This window comes from Carcharhinus amblyrhynchos, chromosome 4, assembly GCF_965287045.1.
Source record: "Carcharhinus amblyrhynchos chromosome 4, sCarAmb.v2.hapA, whole genome shotgun sequence".
Taxonomy (NCBI): domain Eukaryota; kingdom Metazoa; phylum Chordata; class Chondrichthyes; order Carcharhiniformes; family Carcharhinidae; genus Carcharhinus; species Carcharhinus amblyrhynchos.
The window spans coordinates 42,908,661-42,925,808 of record NC_137327.1 but is presented as its reverse complement, the minus strand read 5'-3'; the positions used below and the strand labels follow the sequence as shown (position 1 = coordinate 42,925,808).

The window sequence follows — 17,148 nt, the reverse complement described above, 5'->3', positions numbered from 1 at the left end:
TTCTGTAAAGATCCAGTTCTTCATCTGATTAGAATTTCTTCCATGACATTTGCTTAATCTCATCACACATCTCCTATACCACAAACTGAATGTCTTGAACAGCTCATACCCAGTACAGCAGCTCACAAGTCAGGAACTGCTTCCAAGCCATCAATGGATTTTCAGGAACCATTGTTTAACATTAGGCTTTTAGGTTTAAAGTCTATTGAATGTCTGTTCCGTGAAGCTGGTTCAGGACTTCAACCTTCTGCGTCACCATAGCAATGAAATCTGCAGGGCCATCCTTATCATCATCAATTCTTCCGAATGTCAGAATTCTATACTGCTTGCCCCTCACTGGATGTGCAATTTCAGAAGTGCGCACCCACAGCCTGCCTGCTGGGTCATAATGCTCAGATCAAACTGCAGTGCTTTCAGGCCTTTGTCGTCGAAGGGGTCGTAGAAAAGTTCTCCATGCGGATCCTGACAACCTTCTCCTCAATAGGTTGTGGGAAAAGGTACTTGCAGGTGAAGACTTGATGGCAGGCTTTCCGAAAATTTTCCGAGAGGAACGCATATATTATGGGATTGATGCAAGAGTTCCCATAGGCCATGCAGTGAGAGATGATCCTGAATACAAATGATGCATCGGTTAGGGGGAACGTTCCAAACTCGACCCACATAGTTATAATATGGTGCGGCAGCCAGGACAGAAGAAACACAGCAACAACCAACATGACTGTCTGGGCAGTCTGTGGAGAGAGTAAACAGGGGAAGTAATATATATTCATAATTACCATCAATAAAGTACAAATGTAAATATCACAGTTACACTACTCCATTGCAATTATGCATAAGGCTTTATTTCATTTCCAAGTAGATAATCTCATTTTTGCATTGTACGCAATATAGTCAGACAAAACACCTTTACTTGGATAGGAGCAAATTACTGCAGATGATGGAATCTGAAACTAAAACAGGAAATGCTGGCAAATCTCACCAAGACTGATAGCATCTGTGCAGACAGAACTTGGACTTCATTTTTAAATATTTTAACAGAAAATTTTGACATTTCCAAAGATTTCTTCTTTGACAATAAATGGTTCAAAACTGTTTTGTGCTCATCAAAAGAAGAATGGTAATGAGGACTCATAGAATCTCCACAGTGCATAAATAGACCACCTGGCCCATCGAGTCTGCACCTACTCTCCAAAAGGCCCTCCCCTCCCTGCAACCCCATACACTTACCACAGTTTATCCACCAAACTTACACATCTTTAGACATAAAGAGGCAATTTAACATGGTCAATCCATCTAACCTACACATCTTGGGACACTAAGAAGCAATTTAGCATGACCAATCCACCTAATCTACACATCTTTAGGGCGTGGGAGGAAACCACAGCACCCAGAGAAAACCCATGGAGACATGGGGAGAACATGCAAACTCCACACAAGACAGCCACCCAGAAACCCAAGGCCCTGGCACTGTGAGGTAGCACTGCTAACTACTGTGCCACCATACCGTGCTAGGGCCAGGATTTTATGGTCCCATAATGGTGTGTATCTCCCATTGGTGGGTATGGTGGGCCATGAGTTACAGCCCTGAGTCTACAAACCATGCTTCCTGGTTTATAACATCAGCTTCTATGTGTTATAGCTCACTAAGTTACCAAGGCAAGACTCGTTTAATTGTCTTGCAACCAATGATCTATGACCAAACAATATTTAACAGCTTTTGAAGGATACTCATATTCACACAATTCGAATATCCCAAAAAACTTCTGAGGAATTAATTTGATAAAAAAACTAGAATGCTGGCTTCTCAATAAACTGAAGATCTTTGTTAGAGAGAGCCACTCTCAGTCTTGGCTGGTTTGACTGTCAAAAGATTATTTCCCTAATCTATTCATTCAAGATTCCTTCCAAGTTAACAAAGACTGTCATCACTGTCCCACCATCCTAAGTAAAGAGAGCAGAGTGAATGTAGATGACTAACTCAAATAAAATATCAAATCTATATTAATTATCCATGACGTCTAATGTCAATAGCTTTGACATCCCTGCTGATCCTGTTAAATATACAGTGGAAATTCTCACTGGGAATATTTGCATAAAATCCCTTAATATTCTTGTAATACATGGTGCTCTATATTTTAGAGTAAATGAAACCTCAATATAAATTAAGACTGTCTTCAGGCAGTTTATGTTGGTGGGCAGCGTTAAGTTGTAAAATGGCATTCAGATCCTATTGACATCATATTCATTGACATCATAGGACTCAACTGAAATAGTTAGCTATGCATCTGTCTTAGGCAGTCATCTATACTGAGCACTTCATCAAAATGGAGCAGGAAGTGCTCTTCAAGGTGCAATTACCCATTTACGCCAGTTAAGACCCCTCAAAACCCACCTCACAACCAAATGCCCCCAGCCCTCTCCCCACCAAAGTTTTCTTGCAGGACAGTGTCATATCTTTGTTCTCACAGCAACTTGGGAGAGTTACCTACCACCAGTAGATGGATGTCCAAATGGTAATCGTGATAGTCTGGGCATTGTAAATTCTATTGTCTACCATCTACAACATTTTGACCATCCATTTCAACTTAAATAAACCTAGAGTTTTGAAATGTCATACTAAGGCAGCATGGTGGTACAGTGGTTAGCACTGCTGTCTCACAGCACTAAGGATCTGGGTTCCATTCTCAGCTTGGGTCACTGTCTTTGCAGAGTTGCATGTTCTCCCCGTGTTTGCATGGATTTCCTCTGGGTGCTCTGGTTTGCTTCCAGAGTCCAAAAGATACTCTGGCTAGGCACATTGGCCATGCTAAATTCTCCCTCAGTGTACCCAAACAGGTGCCGGAGTGTGGCAACTAGGGGATTTTCACAATAAGTTTATTGCAGTGTTAATGTAAGCCTACTTGTGACTAATAAGTAAATTTTACTTTAACTTTTCGTGTTTTGTTAACTGAAGTGCACTGTTTCAACCTGTTTCCAAGCAAACATCAATTCCAATAGAAGTTCTTTTGCCTTCCAATTTAATATTAGAATTAGCTAATTAGCTATCTCTTTCTGTCAAAGAGGTTTTTAACTCCAGAAGCTAGCTGCCATTCTCAATTCTGCGAAAGATGCAAGCACCAGATAGTATGATGCATCACCTAAATCACCTGTACCACCTATTGAAAATACCAGTTCACATATTTAAGCAGTGGGTTTGAAGAAGTGTTTTGAGTGCAAGTGAGGAGGAGCTTGGGGTTATGGAAGAGTAGGGGTCAACATTAAGAAAGGCTTGTGTCTAATGTTGCCTGTAAGCTGCACAGCTGCAATGTTTAGAACATGTACCCCAAATACTATCACCAAGGGTAAACACTGGGGTTAAAAAATCACAAAATAACTATCCACAGGTTACTTTCAAGAAAATAAACAATTGTGCTTTTCTTTTGAATTTATGCTAAAAGGTTTTATCTTTCAGTGCAGAATAAGATGGCAGCAAATCCAAGGATGAGCTGCCATGATAGTTGAGGTAATGTGGAGGATATTGCCAGAATCATGCACTACTGCAAAGTTTAGCTGTGTACAAGAATTGTTCAGAAAAGGAGGACCTTAGGAAAAGAATAACAATAAGCACCTGTGGCACTGCCCAGCTTGTCTTCAGGAAAGAAATGAGGAGGAAGACAAAAAAAACCTGATATAAATTGCGAAATACACATTCGCTAAAGGAGCTCAATGTGTACTGACAGATCTGGTAGTTTATGTATAAATAGAGCCTTCCATACAATGTGTGTTACAGTACTAGCTAGAATGCATCTTGGAAAGATTTTCTACAGTCAGTGATAACGTTGATCTAGATGAAAATTGGGAATATACAAAAATATTTGATTTTATTCTGTAACAAATTCTTGTTTTTGCAGATATTATATGAAAGAGCTGCAAAATGTGAAACTGGACAAAAGGTTTCACCACTCACAAGGTAAATTAGAAAGGAATCAGGTTCCTTTTTGTGATGGGAGATGGGGGTGGGGGAGTGGAGCTGGGGGTTTGGTGGAGGGTGGATAAATAGGTGCAAGTGCACACTGTGCAATTCTGTGGCAGGGATATCCCAACAGACAGGGCTGATAACATTACTGCCAGCATCCATAATTATCCTTCATTTATGCTGGGTCTTTATGGCACAATTCAAGGCGTAAACACATGCTCAGAACCCTGCATTCAGCACTGTGCACTCAGGAGGGGACATCCTTGTCTCTCTTATGCTGTCGCTTTTTAACGCACATCAGCATTGACCAAGATAGTTTGAGATTCGCTGTACACAGTATGTGTAGCAAATATTACAGAGACAAAAACGAATGTAACATGAGAGTCTGACAGGGAGCAGACAAATGATAAAAGGAATTCTAAGATTCATTACATTCATTTTGCCATTAAGTATCATTTAGATTCAGTTTATTGACTCTTCTTAGAGCACTCAGACCCAAATTTCTATTCGTCCCTTTTATAGAACCATGAGCATTTTATAGCTGAGAGGTCCAGGGACATCATTAGGATCATGCACCCAGCAATTACCCTGGATCCTGAGTCAGTCAATAGCTCAAACTGGATCTGTCAATGAATGACAAATATTTAGCATTTTTGTCTAGTTTCATTTGCAACTGCTAAAATGTTGAGGCAAATTATGTCGACTGGGAACAATACCTGGACAACATCCAGACATGGGCTGTTAAGTGGCAAATAACATTCACACTGCGCAGATGCTAGGCAATGATCAGCTCCTTAAATCTTGCTTATGAAATTACATTGTCATTCCTGCAACAACTTGGGCTGTGTGCCATCTAGGGATGAGGCTTCTGGCCATATTTCTCATTTCTGGCATTTCTCAAATTACTCAGTGGACTATCTGGAAAACTTACAGACTACTGCAGTCTGCGGGCCACACTTTGAGAGTCACTCTGATAAAAGTTACACTCATAATGAATGCTCATTGGTAGAAAGTACCAGGATTTTGACTGAATTACAATGAAGGCTTTATATTTCCACTCTTTTCACAGCACACACTGCCACTCAGCTTAGAGTCATCTGCAAATTTGAGATATTCAATTCCTTTGTCCAAATCATTAATATATATTGTAAGTAGGTTTGAGAACAACTGCTTTAACATGTGGACTTCTCAAGGACAACTAGGGATGAGTAATAAATGTTGGCCAAGCCAATGATGCTCATTTTGAACAATGAACATTCTAAAAATGTAGGGGGCCCCAAATTAGAGCTTTGCATGGGAGCCTTATTATGCACCTTCTGTCCCTGGAGAGGACAGGCGTAGGACCAGCTCTTGGTTCTCTGCCAATACCTCTGCACTCTTTCATTGGATCTGGAGGATGAGTCTTTTTCAGACTGCCGTTCGCTTCTTGTCTTCCTGCTACGAGGCAGATGAAATAGAATAACAAGTGGAATAGGTGAAGTAGCTGTCTTATTACCCTTCCTTATTTACTTTACTCTTCCAACACTTTTTTTTATACAATGCTCAATTTCTATTCCAGTTGCCATTTTTAAGCAGACCTACTGTGATTAGGATCATAAAATCTAACAGGTTCTGATTAGTTCTTTCAACGTTGTAAGCTCTTGAAAGGCTGGCTAACAAGATTTTATATACCAGGCCTGAGGAGCAGAATTAATATGTTTCACAGAATACCGTAATAAGATCAACTTACTCAATAAAAAGCAGCATTTGTTCCATGCTAATCTCCTGGTGTGTTCAATGGACTGTCTTATAGAAGGCTTGATCCTTGGACAAAACTAAATTGGTAGAATCAACAGAGCCTGAACCAGACTGTTCACAACCTTAATGTTAAGCGTAACCCTGAGATGAACTTCCAACTACAAGGCTGCACCATCACAAAGACTACCTATTTCCACCTCAGCAGGTGAAGAGGTTTAGGGAGGGAATGGCAGAGCAATTAAAATCAGGGTGACTCAAGAGGCCGGAATTAGATGAGATGAGTGCACATATTTCAGTATAGTGGGGGTTGGATGAGATTACAGAGTTAGGGAGCGGCCCACCTCTGTAATATTGCCCGACGCAGCACTCTCCCCCTACCCTCCCCACCTCTGTTCACCCACTGTCAAAGCCATCGTCCATGCCTTTGTTACCCACTATACCTGACTATTCCCTCCTGGCCAACCTGCCACATTCTACTCTCTGTATAACTTGCCTTCACCCAAAACATTCTTCTCCCCAAAGTTTTGGCACACCTCAGATGATATGATGGAAATGATATATGTCAAATCCTGACTTCAGAGATTTCAGTGCAAGTCAGTTCAGTCCCATAGCCATTCTCTCATAATAGAATCTCTCAGATCAGTATTTTGGTGTATCTATTAGATATTTACTGATCGTGCTAAACCAGAGCAGGTTATGACTCATTTCTTCATTAGTTTCAGACCATCAAAACTCATCTCCTCACTTGTTTTCTTCCTGTATTCAATCCCTTAACGCCATTCAGTGTTGAACTGCTGAGATGTTGGACAGAACACCAGCTAAAGATGCAAGATTAATGCACAGGAATAATATCCTTTTCTAATAACAAAAAAGAAAATACTGGAAAATCTCAGCAGACCTGGCAGCATCTGCAAGGAGACAAAAAAGCTGATGTTTTGAGATCAGATGACCCATTGTCAAAGGGTCATCTGGACTCGAAACATCAGTTCTTTTCTCTCCTTACAGATGTTGCCATCCTGCTGAGATCTTCCAGCATTTTCTCTTCTGGTTTCAGATTCCAGCATCCACAGTAATTTGCTTTCTAATAGTTACATTCTGCAGCATCTTCAGGAGCTTATTGCCAGCTTAAAAACTTTGACCTGTAGTCTGACTTCTCAACCTGACTACTCACTTTAGTTTAAAAATTGATCTCTAAAAGACTGTTTTCTAGGAGTTACAATTGCATCTGTTATCTAAATACAGGAATAAAAAAAAAATTTTATAAAAATAAAATACACAGGTTTTTTTTATTCTTTCAATGGATATGGATGTTACTGGTAAGGCCAGCATTTGTTGCCCACCCCTAATGTCCTTGAACTGAGTGACTTGCTAGGCCATAGCAGTTAAGCATCAACCACGTTGCTGTAGATCTGGAGTCACGTCAGCCAGACCAGGTAGGGTTGACAAATTTCCTCCATTAAAGATCATCACTGACCAGATGGGTTTTTACCGCACTTAGCACTTCATAAACTATTTCATTTGTTTTCAAAATGTTTTGAGATGTCGTCCAGTCAGTGGGCTTTACCCTACAGCTCATTTGTAATACCCTAATCAGGCCAGCAGACAAAGTGCCATGGTTCTATCACCAGTCCTATTAGGCCAGTGGATTCCATTTGATTCAGGAACAAATTGATTTCTAGGCCCTGGGAGCTGTATCTAATCCAGCCACTAACTGCTTCAGCACAACAATCTGTCTTGCCATACTTCTAATGGACAGTTCACAGAAATGATTTTCGATTACAAATATGTGGAATGAAGGAAGCATTTTGTAATCGATGTGCCTAGCACCTTGTGCAGTACTGATGTTAGAGTGAATATTTTATTCAGTAATAAAGATTCTGCTGCCTTGGCTGGTTGGTTGGATAGTTAAAAATTAGAATGGGAAGGGGCTTCTTAAGAAGAACAAAATTCTAGTGGCTGCATTCTTGTGTTATCAGATTTGTTTTCATTCCAGTTCTTGCCATGGGAAATGAACACAGTTCTAGCCTTCAGTTGTATGTATGGTTCAGGTTCAACTCAGGATTTAAAGCCTTGCGACTTTTCACTGATAGTAACATGTGGGCAAATACCTGAGGCAAAAAAATCATTGACAGCAGCCCACTATAAACAATTGGCTGCACAAATCTTTTGGAGCAGCACGTAACCATACAAAAGTCCATGAATGCAGTAACTTGCTGACTTCTTAATTATCTGCAACAGTACCTTTGTCAAGTTAACTTGATTTTTTTTTAGTTCATTACTTGGTCAAGTAAAATGTAGATAATATGGGTATAACTCTTGTACTTGCTTGGAAAATGTATGCAAGGGTAGCAGAAGAGAAAATGAATGATGGGGATATAATGAACTGGATGCAATTAACCTATGTGAAATGTGCAAGGCCGGCACGGGATAGATAGAGGTGGAGAGTCTTAGCATTCAACCTTCTGAGACGAATGTGACATCAACAAATGAACAAACAATCATGCTTCTGTTTGATAGAGTAATACATATTTTGCTCCACTGTTGAAAGTACAGATTTTACTCCTACACATATTTTTATACAGATTTCATTATCTGGAGAATATGCAATGATTGCTTGTGTGGATCTGATGCTGTAGTTCAGTTTTGTTTCTTTGCACTGGGCACTACCTAAAAGGAAAAAAAAGTATCAGAAAGAAAGATGAATTCAAGGGATTTAAAGGGATCAATTATAAAACACTGGATCAGCCTTAATTGGAGCACTGTGTCTAATTCTGGGAACCACATATTAGGAAAGATGTGAAGGGTAAAGAAAGGATTTAAAAGAATGGTTCCAGTATGAGGGACTTTAAGATACAAGGGTAGATTGGAGAACGTGAATTATTCTCTTTAGAGAAGAGAAGGCTGAGTGGAGATTTGATAGAGGCATTCAAAGTCACGAGGGGCCTGGAGAGGAACTGTTTCTTCTGCTGGAAAGATCGAGAACCAGAGATCAATGATTTATGTTGAATGGCCAAAGAGCCAATGGTAACTGTTGGAAAAAAGCTTCTATGCAGCATGTTGTTTGGATCTGGAATGCTCTACCTGTAGTGTTTTGGAGGTAGATACAATGTGACTTTTAAAATGGAAGTGGATGATAATCTCAAGATGAAAGAAATTGAAGGGCTATCGGCCGAGTTTTGGGCAGTGCTGGCCAGTGGGGTCTTCAGAGGTTCTGGAGTTGGGCCTGCCATTATCTGATGACAAAATAGCCAGGTTAAAAGAGCCATCTCCATTCCCAGAAACATTGGCCCAGTTCATTAGTGGCATCAGTGGCACATCCACATATAGTCAAAACCTACACACATTAGTATAACACCCATCCTCACACCCCACCCTTCCTCAAACCCCTCACTAGTTCCCAACCAATCTCACCAACACTTGAGAGTATTTGAAAAGCTCATAAATCTGTTAAAATAAACTGGTATCACCTTTAAAGGAAAATTATTATCCTCAGGACAAGGACATAAGCCTAATTGATGGTTTAAATCTTCAGTCTGTGGGCATGAATAGGGAGGGCTTTCAAATTGCTGCAGTCGCCATTAAAATTTGGAATTTCTAAAATGTACACTTTTAATATGACACCGTCAACCACTAAATAGGACTGCATTGGGTTCACAGCCCACTTCCTCTCCCGTGCCAGTGAATATGGTTGGTGCTGGAAACAGAGACGGATTTTATCGCTTAGCATCATTTTGTTTCAGATCCTGTTTTTGCCTGCTTTTGTAATCTTGAAATCCAGCACCAGGTGTTCTCTGAAACAGTGTGGGAATCCAGCTGAGGAGATGAGAGAGGGCCTATTCGGCACAGAGCACTGAAGGTTGATAAAGACCCTACTCAGGGTCAGCGGATGGAGATGTTCAGGGTAATGAATGTCAGTTCCACATCCCCATTCACTGCAACTTAACATTAGACATTAAAGTTTATGGACCTTACCAGGTCAGGCAGGACAAGTGGAGCCAATCATACCTTATCAGAATGTTAAGCATTCTACAAAGTATATCTGCCACCCTTACTATTTCATCCTTAATCTGCTAAATTGCTAAAGGGTTCATCATCAATGTCCAGGAGTTTAACAGGCTGGAGACCGATAGTCCTGCTATAAAACGTGCAGGTACAAGGATTGGTAGTTAATGACGATGTGGCTACGATCAAGTGTAGTATCGACATGCTGCACTTGGTTGAAGTCATTAGGTTACATTTCAGTTTCATTTGAAGCAATTTTTTCAAGCGGCATCTCGGCCTTTTGGCTAAGATGCAAATGAGATCAAGCCTTGGAGGAGGAGCTACACCTATTCCAATCAGTTTGGATCATGTAGATCAAGCCCAAGACAGGAGGTAAGAGCACTGTCTTGTCAGCTTGGATCGGGAATGTCCCAACTTGTTGGGACTCTGAATTGGCTTTAATTTGACTTGATTGCAATAAAGTAAATTTAAAAAAACAGTATTCATCAGAAAAATGAAGCTGTAGGAGTGAAGTAGAACTTCCTAGTATCAGTGTTAAATTTGTGCACAAAAACATATTCCATGACACAAAAACTTTATGATGACATTTATTGCTCCAGTTGGTATAATACCAACAAAGTTATAATTCAGACTAAATTTAAAGAGATATAAGGCTCAGTGCCTAGATTAACGTCATTGCGAAACTTCGCTCCAGAGCCATAACATTCCAATGAGAAGTAATTTCTTAACATGATATGTTTTACTAGTTTAATATTTTTCAGGGCATTTTTCCTTCAGTGTCACAATTACATCCTAGCAGTCTCCAACACAATGTGTAGATTCTACACATTGCCTTATGAAATTCAGCTCCAAATCTGGCATCAACTCATTTATTGCCTCCAATAAACTATCAAATATAATGGCACTGATTCACAAATGTTATATAAAGTACTGTTCTGTTCCTTTGTAGACAAGAGGTTATGAATCTTTAGAATTCTCTACTTCAGTGTTTGTGGATGCACCATCATTGAATATATTTAAGGCTGAGATAGACAGACTTTTGGTCTCAGATAATAAAGGGTTATGGGAAGCACGTCAGAAAGTGGAGTTGAGGCCAAAGGTCAGCCATGATTATATTTGAATGCCAGATAAGGCTTGACAGGTAAGATGGTCAATAACAGCTCCTTTTTCTTATGTTCTTATGTTTTTATGACTGTGTTTAGGTAAATGTTTGACTGCTTTCCTGTTTGGATGTGGAAGATTGATTTTATAAAATAAAGTTTCAGAAAATAAATGCTTAACATGATATGTTTTACTAGCTAAGCTTAATATTTATATGGGCACTTTACTTCAGTGTCACAATTACATCCGAGCAGTCTCCAACGCTATTATGATTCTACACATTGCCTTGTGAAATTCATTCCGAATCTGGCATCAACTCATTTATTGCCTCTAATAAACTATCAAATGTAATGGCTTTGATTCACAAGTGTCGTATAAAATACTGTTCTATTCCTTTGTAGTAAATTGCATTTGCTGAAATGACTTGAAAAAGGACCATGCCATAAAATATTCACAAATATTAAACATAAACTTCATGTTAGATGTAAAGAGAATTTTAATAATGGTGCTGTATAAAAATTCTCCCCCCAGGACAGCAATTCCAGATAGGAAGTAAACCAGATCATTTTGCATTTCAATGGCCAATTAAAATAAAAAGCAGTGCTGAGGTGAGTGTGGCAAAAATGGATTTGAGATTTTCAGTCCCAAGAAATGATTCCTTATATGTTGTGTTACTCTGTTGAAAAGATTAAGTGCAAATCCACATAAAAGAACAAATGCATTTGTTTTTGGCTGAAATTTATCATAAAACTGTAACCCTAGCTGGTTGTCTCTGTGTGATACTAAGCCATAGATTCCATAGAATCTCTACAGTGCAGTCAGGAGAACGACTCTCCAAGGAGCATTTTACTCAGGTCCACCCCTCCTGCCCTGTGCCCACAACCCTGCGCATTTACCATAGCTAATCCATCCAACCTACACACTGCCCAAAAATGTAGACAATAAGGGAAGGGAATGACAAAAGGCAATATGAAGGGGTTCAGAAAGAAATGCGTAAAAATATGTATTAAGCAAAGAGGAACTACAAAATTAAACCATCAAGAAATAGAGAAAAGCATAGTAAAGTATTCTATAGACACATGAACAGCAAATGAAAAATCAGGATAGGGATATGGTCAATAAGAGATGTATATGATAAACTCACAAGTAATGGCAGCAAAAGGGCAGAAATAATGAAGAGTTATTTTGCCTCAGTATTTACCAGGGAAGCAAACAAGGAGGAATTATAAAAGATAACATTTAAGATAAAAGGTGTGAGATAATTAATAAATGTAGAGAAGATATTCTTTGCAATTCTCTAAGTATACGCAGCAGGCAAAATCATCTGGGGATAATAATTGTGCTGCGTTAGAACAATATTTTGCATAAACCTTACAGCACAAAAAGAGACCATTTGGCCCAACAATTTGTGCAGGAATTTATGCTCCACACTTCCTCTTCATCTAATTACATGAGCATTTCCACCCATCTTTCTCATATGCTTATGTAGAATCCCCATAACTGCATGTCATTTACCGCAACCACTACTTGTGGTAGCATGTTCAATTCTTATAATTCTAGATTTCAGAGTAACTATGATACTTTTAGTCCCTAATTTTAGTCTTGCCTGCAAGTGGGAATTTCTCTATGTCTACCTAGAATCATACAATTCCTAAAGAGCAGGAGGAGGCCATTCAGCCCATGGAGTCTGCACTGACTTTCCAATAGAGCATCGCACCTAGGCCCAATCCCTGTGTCCCCCATGTATTTATCCCGCTAATCCTCGCATCTTGCCATGTCTACCTGACATGCCTTTTTTCAAAAGTTATATTAAGTCATCCCTCATCCTTCTCATTTTTAGATCAAAGAGCCCAAGTCGGTTCATCCTTTTCTAATTGTTACAACCTCTCAGTTCTGGTATCATCTGTGTTAAGTATCTTCTGTATTTCTTCCAATGCACCTGTATATTTTTTATTATATAAACATCAACACTATGCACAATACTCGAAGTGTGATCTAACCAAGATTCAACACAACCTCTGTTTTCCAATTCCATCCCTTTAGAAATGAACCTCAAATGCTTCATCTACTTTTTAATGGCTGTATTAATCTGTATGGCCACTTTTTATTATTTTGCGTATCTGTACCATTGGATCCCTTTCTTGTCCTAGCCCATAAGCAGCTCCTTATTTTCCAAGCAGTTCTATTCTTCCTACCAAGATGTAGCACCTCACACTTAGATGTGTGAAATTAATGTGTCCATTCTACGCACATTTTGCAAGTATGGCTGTAATTTTACCATCACACTTGCCGTGGGAATCAGAGTGGGCAAGGGGCGGAACATGGAAAGGTCCGTTGACCTCGGGCAGGATTTTATGGTGTTGGAATGAGTGAGGCTGTAAAATGCCAATATTGTCTCCTTGTTTTCTTTGCCAGATGATATATTATGTATTATGGGAAAAGATGTTTGTTGACAGTGTGGTGGAACTTGAAGATCTATCTATTGCTATAACTGAACAAACTCTGCTCAATAAAAGGCAACCTTTATTTTGTCCTCAACTTCCTATCTTAGAACAAAGAACAAAGAAAACAAAAAAAATTATAGCACAGAGACAGGCCCTTTGGCCCTTCAAGCCTGCACCGACCATGCTGCCCAATTGAACTAAAACCCCCTACCCTTCTGGGGACATATCCCTCCATTCCCATCCTATTCATGTATTTGTCATGATGCCCCTTAAAAATCACTATCGTATCTACTTCCATTACCTCCCCCCGCAGCAAGTTCTAGGCACCCACTACCCGCTGTGTAAAAAACTTGCCTCACACATCCCCTTTAAACCTTGCCCCTCGCACCTTAAACCTATGCCCCTTAATAATTGACTCTTCCACCCTTCTGACTATCCACTCTGTCCATGTCCCTCATAATCTTGTAGACTTCTATCAGGTCACCCCTCAGCCTCCATCATTTCAGTGAGAACACAATTCATTTCTATTTATTTTCACTCTATATAACACATTGTTTTCTTGAGTTCTGCTCTATTCTTACTTTGACAACAAAGATTTACATAATATAAGTATTGGAATGGAAATTTAAGGGGGATATGTAATATGTTGAGATTTTTGAATGCTATTTTTCCCATGGTGGTAGTAATACTACTATTGGATATATAATTGAAGGTTTTTGGGCTAGAATTTTACCTACTCATAGTCAAAACCTTTTTTCATTCATGGCATATGAGTGTTGTTCACAAAATATTTATTGACTAATTGTGCTGGAGAAGATGGTGATGAATCTTCTTCTTAAACAGGTTCATTCCCTGTGGTGAAGGTATTCCCACAGGGCTGCTTAGGAGGTAGTTCCAGGATTTTAACCAAACTATCAGGAGTCATTTAGTTCTGTATAGCGTTCTGTTCTTTTGACCATAAGGATTAGAATTGTAGAATTCCTATAGTACAGAAGGAAGCCATTCGGCCCATCGAGTCTGCGCCAACAACAATCCCACCCTATCCACCTAACCCCACATGTTTACCTTGCTAATCCTCCCGAAACTAGGGTCAATTTAGCATGGCCAAATTATATGAACCTAACCTGCACATCTTTGAGCTGAGAGGAAACTGGAGCACCTGGAGGAAACCCACACAGACATGGGGAGAATGTGCAAACTCCACATAGACAGCTACCCAAAATGGGAATCAAACCCGGGTCCCGGGCGTTGTGAGGCAGCAGTGCTAACCACTGTGCACCCTCCCCACACCATCCGCCCCCCGCAATTGCCTATTATTGAGAGGCTGCCGTAGAACAGGTGAAAAACAAGTTAATGTCAGTCAGTGAAATTCTCCAAAGAGAAATCAGTGCAGTGGCTGGTTTTACAGAAAAACGTGAGTCTGTGCTGCATTCTTACCTTCTTCTTGGATCGTTTCGATTTCTTTGACATGTTCTTCACCTTCTTGTGGAGGTGAAACAACACCTGGAAGAGGAGGTGGACAAAACGGTTAAGAAATAGCCGTGAAAAGCAAAAAAGAACACACTTGATTTTTCAGATGAGAAATTGGTGACAGACTGGTGAAATGGAGCAGTGAAGCGGGCGAACTGAGGCACCGTTTCAAACCGAGGCGAAAACTCCGTTTTAAATTGGTTTGGCGATGTATTTTCACCTTCTATCGGTCATGAGTTCCAGTCCAACCGAGAGACGAAACAAAGAAGGGAACTGTGTGCACTCCCGTTACTGTCACATCATGTATTATCTGATATATAACAAGCCGTGCCCAGATTTTATATCATGTACACTTTGGAGTAGTGTTGAAAGTTCGCGGACTTGGAGAACACTCAATAATTCACCTGTTCCACCCAGGCTAAAAGGGAAGAGGTTTTATCTGGAGTGGGGGAACAACAATTAATATATATTCGTTGGATTAAACCTGTCGCCTTGTTTAACTGTTGCCAACACTTCTTTAAGCCCCTTTTCCTGAATTCTCTTTCTAATTAGTTTCTCTTCCGGATTGGACTTTAAAAGCACAAAGCAGTTGTGATCTGAGTTTGAGTTTATTGTCACAAGTAGGCTGACATTAACGCTGCGATGAAGTTACTGTGAGAATCCCCCTCTTAGCTGGGGTTTTACCTTGGCATAGCAGCAGCAGATCAGTAGCAAAGGCAGCAAGTAGCCAATGATCAGGACGGTGACCTTGTAGACCTGCCTGAGAGTCCTGTCCTCCCACACTTCCCAGCAGAAGGAGCAGTTGGGGGCCCGGTGGTATCCGCTCACCAGGCTCTGGTGCCGGGCCACGGGCAGGGCGGTGAGCAGGGACAGCAGCCAGATGCCAGCCACTGCCACCGAGGCGTTCCTCTTGTTGCGGATGCAGGGGGGCCGCTTGGAATGGACCACCGCGATGTACCTGTCCACCGACATGGTGACCAGGGTGAAGATGCTGACCAGCAGGGTGACGGTGAAGGAGTAGTGCACCAGCTTGCAGAGGAGGGCGCCGAACACCCACTCGGGCAGCGAGTAGATGGTGGCTTGGAAAGGCACGCAGAGCAGCAGGAAGGAGAGGTCAGCGATGCTCAGGTTGAGGATCAGAGTGTTGGTGGTGCTCCTCGGTCTGCGGGTCTGGGTCCTCCCCAGCACCACGATCACCAGCGTGTTGCCCACCATCCCCAGCAGGAAGATCAGACCGAAGGTGACCGGCACTATCACCACCTCTGCTCCGTTCGAGGTCTCATTGGAGCAGGTATTCCCCCGGGAGACACTCTCATTGCTGGTGCTGAGTAACTCTGTATCCATCCTGCCTTCACTCTTCACACACTGCTGCATGGAGGCAGCCAGCAGCCACTTGGTAACATCCTCCCCTTGTCAGTGAGATTGGAAAGAGTTTATATTCCTCCCCTCACCCCCTCCTTGTCCTGCCCTGCAGTGACTGGGTGCCACTCACATCTGATCGCGGCAATGAAGCAAAGGGCATTCACTATGTAGCTGTCAGCTTATCTCAAACTCCAAATCGCTCAGGTATCACCTTCTTAAAGAAAAACTGCTCACAATGAGACTCCACCCCACCCCACCTCCAAATATCGTGACAATGATGAAACGGACACGTTTCCAAAATGCTTGCCTTAATCCACTCGCCACTCAAACACTAATGTATTAAATCTTATCCATCGACTGAAATTCACCACTGGCTTTCCTCCAGTCTCTCGCTGTGTTTTATAACAGAACAGCGCCAATGACCTGCACCAATCGGTACATTATCATCACAGATTTCTGCTAGGCGTAAGAGGAGTGCAACCACCTCCCCGTGACAATCCACTGCATTCCCATCCCTACCCCATCCCTCAACATCCTGCAGAGACCATTGATCGCAAACTGAACTGGACCAGCCATATAAATACTGTGGTTACCAGAGCAAGTCAGAGGCTAGGAATCCTGCAGTCTCCTGACTCCCCAAAGCCTGTCCATCATTTACAAGGCACTTAGAGAAATTGTGTTCTCAAATAACAAGAAGAATTATGAACTCACATTTGGAGAATGTGCCAGACACAAAGGGAAATTAAACTGTGAGTCTGGAATACTTTCTCTTTAAAAGTATATTAAAAGCAAAACAAAAACCTTTCAGGCAGAATTTTCCCCTCCACCATGCAGGACAAAGCAATCCAATTGATTGTTAACTCATCCACCAACTTAAGCATTCACTCCCTCCACTACTGACACACGCTGGCATCAATGTTTACCAACAACCTGATGAACTCTCAATGTTCCTTTGACAGCTCCTTCCAAACCTGCAACTGCTGCCACCTTGAAGGACAAGGACAGTAGGCACGTGGGAGCACCAGTACATGTAAGTTCCCCTTCCATTCACACATCATTCCGATTTCGAAATATGTC

The 17,148-nt window shown here is 41.0% G+C and overlaps 1 protein-coding gene across 1 annotated transcript; it reads right to left on the bottom strand.

Moving 5' to 3' along the window:
• Positions 1-413: 413 nt before the first annotated feature.
• On the bottom strand, positions 414-16,053 carry galr1b (galanin receptor 1b). Its single transcript, XM_080187979.1, has 3 exons — positions 15,394-16,053; positions 14,677-14,742; positions 414-731 (listed from the first exon to the last, which is right to left on the bottom strand). The coding sequence occupies exons 1-3, from the start codon at positions 16,051-16,053 to the stop codon at positions 414-416; spliced, it is 1,044 nt and encodes a 347-aa protein (XP_080044105.1).
• Between the last annotated feature and the right edge of the window lie 1,095 nt (positions 16,054-17,148).

Coding starts and splice junctions, on each gene's coding strand:
- galr1b (XM_080187979.1), bottom strand. CDS start 16,053: ATGGATACAGAGTTACTCAGCACCAGCAATGAGAGTGTCTCCCGGGGG. Junction 14,743..15,393: donor TCTGCTGCTGCTATGCCAAG/GTAAAACCCCAG, acceptor CTCCTCTTCCAG/GTGTTGTTTCACCTCCACAA. Junction 732..14,676: donor CGAAACGATCCAAGAAGAAG/GTAAGAATGCAG, acceptor CTCTCTCCACAG/ACTGCCCAGACAGTCATGTT.